Here is a 3,244-nt window from a genome sequence, read left to right as displayed (position 1 = left end):
CAAGAGAAAACAAAGGTAACTTCAGGATACAGCACTTCTAGAGACTGGTGTGGAGCGGATGACCGAAGACATTCCAGACTGCCACAGGACACGTGTGCTGCAGATGATTTAATTAGCAAAGCTTCTCCGGTACATCAGCCTTATGCACATGACTCCAGTGATAGTGTGACCAATAAAGGACAACTACCAGTCCGGCCCGTTTCGCCGCAGACTCACTTACCAAAGAATTGTGAGAATGACCTGCAAAAAAGAGCTGCCCCGGCGACACCTGCCCCTGTTTCAAGCCCTCAAGTTCTCTGTCAAATGATCCCTTTAAATGGACAAAGCAGTATGATCAATGCCTACGTCAAGCCTTCAACTCCAACAGTCTCAGCTCCCATGAAACCTATTTTACCACAGACAGCCCCACTCTCTCAGCCTGTGCTCATGGGACCTTCTGTGCCTCAGGGGACTGTCATGTTGGTTCTTCCACAGACTGCTGTCACGCAGACACCGCAGTGCCCGCAAACAGTGATGACTGTGGGGAACACCAAGTTACTGCCCCTTGCTCCTGCTCCTGTGTTCATTGCTTCTGGTCAAAGCTGCACCCCCCAGATGGACTTTTCTAGACGGAGGAATTATGTTTGCAACTTCCCTGGCTGCAAGAAAACCTATTTCAAAAGTTCCCACCTCAGAGCCCACCTTCGCACCCACACTGGTGCGTACGACAGGGCGGGTCCTTTGTCGCTCGGGCACTGGCTTGTGTTGGGGTGCTGAAAGGCACATTTTTTTGGGAGGAGAGGGTGGGAAGGGGAAGAGGCAGGTGATGGAGAAACTTCTGCTCCTCTCGGAGAAGGAAGGAATGCTCATTCTCTGTGGGCAAGCAAAACAAGACAGACTTTGTTCTGAGACCTCAGCTGACCCCATAGCATTCGTTGAATTTCGCATGCTTCAGTTGGAGCAAAGCTTTGCTGGCTCTGTGTCTGTGTTTAGATTTGAGTGGAATCCTGCCATCTGGACTAGATAGAAATGAATTGTGCAAGTTCCTTTTTTTGGGGCATGGAGAGGTCTGGTGTAAGCAAACCATAGTACATGTAGTTGGTCTTAATTATTACACAAACAAAAGAAAAGAAGTCAGAAACTGCATGTTTTTCCAGAGTTTTGCCTAGGCTGAGTGGGAATGCATGGAGGTTTTGAGATACTGTGTTAGGAAGTAGAGCTGCTGCAGGAACATAGCAGTTCATGCAGTTACAGAAAGGGAATTTTAAAGGTAAATGAAAATTAGTTGTAATTAATGTGAGCTGATTTGCTCCATAAAATCTACTCAGTGTGGAGACAGTATACATGTGTTTTACTTATCCTTTTCCTAGCTCCAAGATCCTGTGAAGTTAAAACTAACTGAGTTCTCGGTGACTATTTTTGGTGTTCAGGAGATTGGTACAGAATAGTTCATTCAAAAGTTTGTCTAATTTTGTTTTTCCTTGACTTTTTTCCCCACCCTCCCTTGCCCACAGACACTGTGGTTTATTGGATGTCAGCTTAGATGGATTGGATTGGGTGCATTACTTTGCCAGCTTGTCTTTACAGTTCCATTGAGGAAAGAGCTTAAACCCTGTATGAAGCTGATAATCCTTGTAAACCAGAGCTCAGAGGTGGAATGATGCTTCTGGCTTGAGAGTCAGCACTGCAGGCTGCTGAATTAACCTGGCACTACAGGATAAACGTAGACTAACAAGAAGTGTCTTGCTTTGTGAGTGTGCTGCTGCTGATCCATAGGGAAGCTGTGTGTGTCCCTGTGTCATGATTAAGAGTAGGACATCTATGGGACATGAAGCACACTGACCCCTCACCAGCCAGTCCAGGATCAGGAGGCAGAGGAGTTCAGCTTGCTTTTCCCTGCACACTGAGTAGCTGGGTGGTACCACATACACCAAACATAGGACTTTACTCTCAGTATCTGAAATAAGAACAACACTTCTGTGGAGCTTCCTTTCTGCTGGATGCTTTTGTTCTGCTCTAAAGTGTTGCCATAAGTTTGGGTCATGTGGTAGATGTTTATCTTGAGCTTTATGGGGTGTGCAGGCAGTAGATCCTGTTGTTTAGGGTTGGTCTGATGTTAAGCAGGATGAGCAGAAGCTGCCGTGGGCATCCTCCCTGACTGCTGCCGTTCCTGGGCGTGCAGAACTCTGCTAGCTCTCTGTTGGACCTCCAGCTGCGTGGGGATGGCAGGACAGGCCAGCCCTCAGTAGAACCCTCTGGGGTGGTGTGTTTGTGTCTGGGACTGGATCAGTGGAGCGGCAGGGCTCTGAGGCTCGGTTCCAGGCTTCCTGTTTGCCCGCAGTACTTGCTGACAGCGCGCAGCAGCTGTAGAGCTGTGATCACACAGGGATGGGGGCAGGGGGCTGCGTCTGGGTCAGACAACAGATAAGGTAGCTTTATGAAGGATCTTTTCCTTTAAACTGGTGTTTTGGACAATTGAAAAAATAGACTTGAATAAAGAACATGTAAAGAGGTGAGGGGATAAGTAGAAACGACACCTGTGATTTTTCTCTGGAACACAACTTGAGCTTAAGCTAATGGTAACTGCACGCATGTGTAGTTTGTCAGTTTTTGCAGAGCAGGATTCAAGTCAGTTCTTTGACAAAACTGTAACACAGCTTCTCAAAAGTAAATTATGCTGCTTCTGTGTCCTGCAGGAGAAAAACCTTTCAGCTGCAACTGGGAAGGCTGTGACAAGAAGTTTGCCCGCTCGGATGAACTGTCACGTCACCGTAGAACTCACACGGGAGAGAAGAAGTTTGCTTGTCCTGTGTGCGACCGTCGCTTCATGCGCAGCGACCACTTGACAAAGCACACCCGCCGCCATATGACCACGAAGAAGATCCCCAGCTGGCAGGCGGAGGTTGGCAAACTCAACAGAATCGCCACAGCAGAGAAACCGAAAGGCAGCAGTGCTCTGAGTATGCTCATCCCTGTGCCATCCTCTGTCTGTCAGGGCTAGTCAGGGAAAGCTCCTTCTCTACAAACTTTCTGAAAGTCAGGAGGAGTTCTGATGGCTACAGCAGAACTGACAATGGCTTTCCCCCCCCCATGTTTGTGCATACTTTAGTTTCCCTTAGGTCCTCTGTTAATAATGCTACGTGAAAAATCTATCATATCTTTCCTTATCCCTTCCCTATTTGTTTGGTTTTTCTTGTTTTGTTTTTGTTTTCATTACTTGGGCAAATGCAATCACCAGCACTTCAGGAAAGCAGAACTCTTTGGA

At 47.4% G+C, this 3,244-nt stretch overlaps 1 protein-coding gene across 1 annotated transcript in view; it reads left to right on the top strand.

Annotated features, from left to right (window-relative positions):
* Positions 1-2,980, top strand: part of KLF11 (KLF transcription factor 11) — a gene marked incomplete at its 5' end in the record, with an annotated part of 4,829 nt that extends 1,849 nt beyond the window's left edge. The window contains 3 exons of the mRNA XM_029086391.1: positions 1-15; positions 56-697; positions 2,676-2,980. The exon at positions 1-15 is cut by the window's left edge and continues 289 nt beyond it. Of these exons, the coding sequence (XP_028942224.1) occupies positions 1-15; positions 56-697; positions 2,676-2,980 (962 nt within the window). The remainder of the gene's footprint in view (positions 16-55; positions 698-2,675) is intronic.
* Positions 2,981-3,244: the final 264 nt, after the last annotated feature.

The sequence above is a fragment of the Antrostomus carolinensis genome, unplaced genomic scaffold (genome assembly GCF_000700745.2).
Source record: "Antrostomus carolinensis isolate BGI_N321 unplaced genomic scaffold, ASM70074v2 scaffold24218, whole genome shotgun sequence".
Taxonomy (NCBI): Eukaryota; Metazoa; Chordata; class Aves; order Caprimulgiformes; family Caprimulgidae; genus Antrostomus; species Antrostomus carolinensis.
This window is presented reverse-complemented; position numbering and strand designations above follow the sequence as displayed.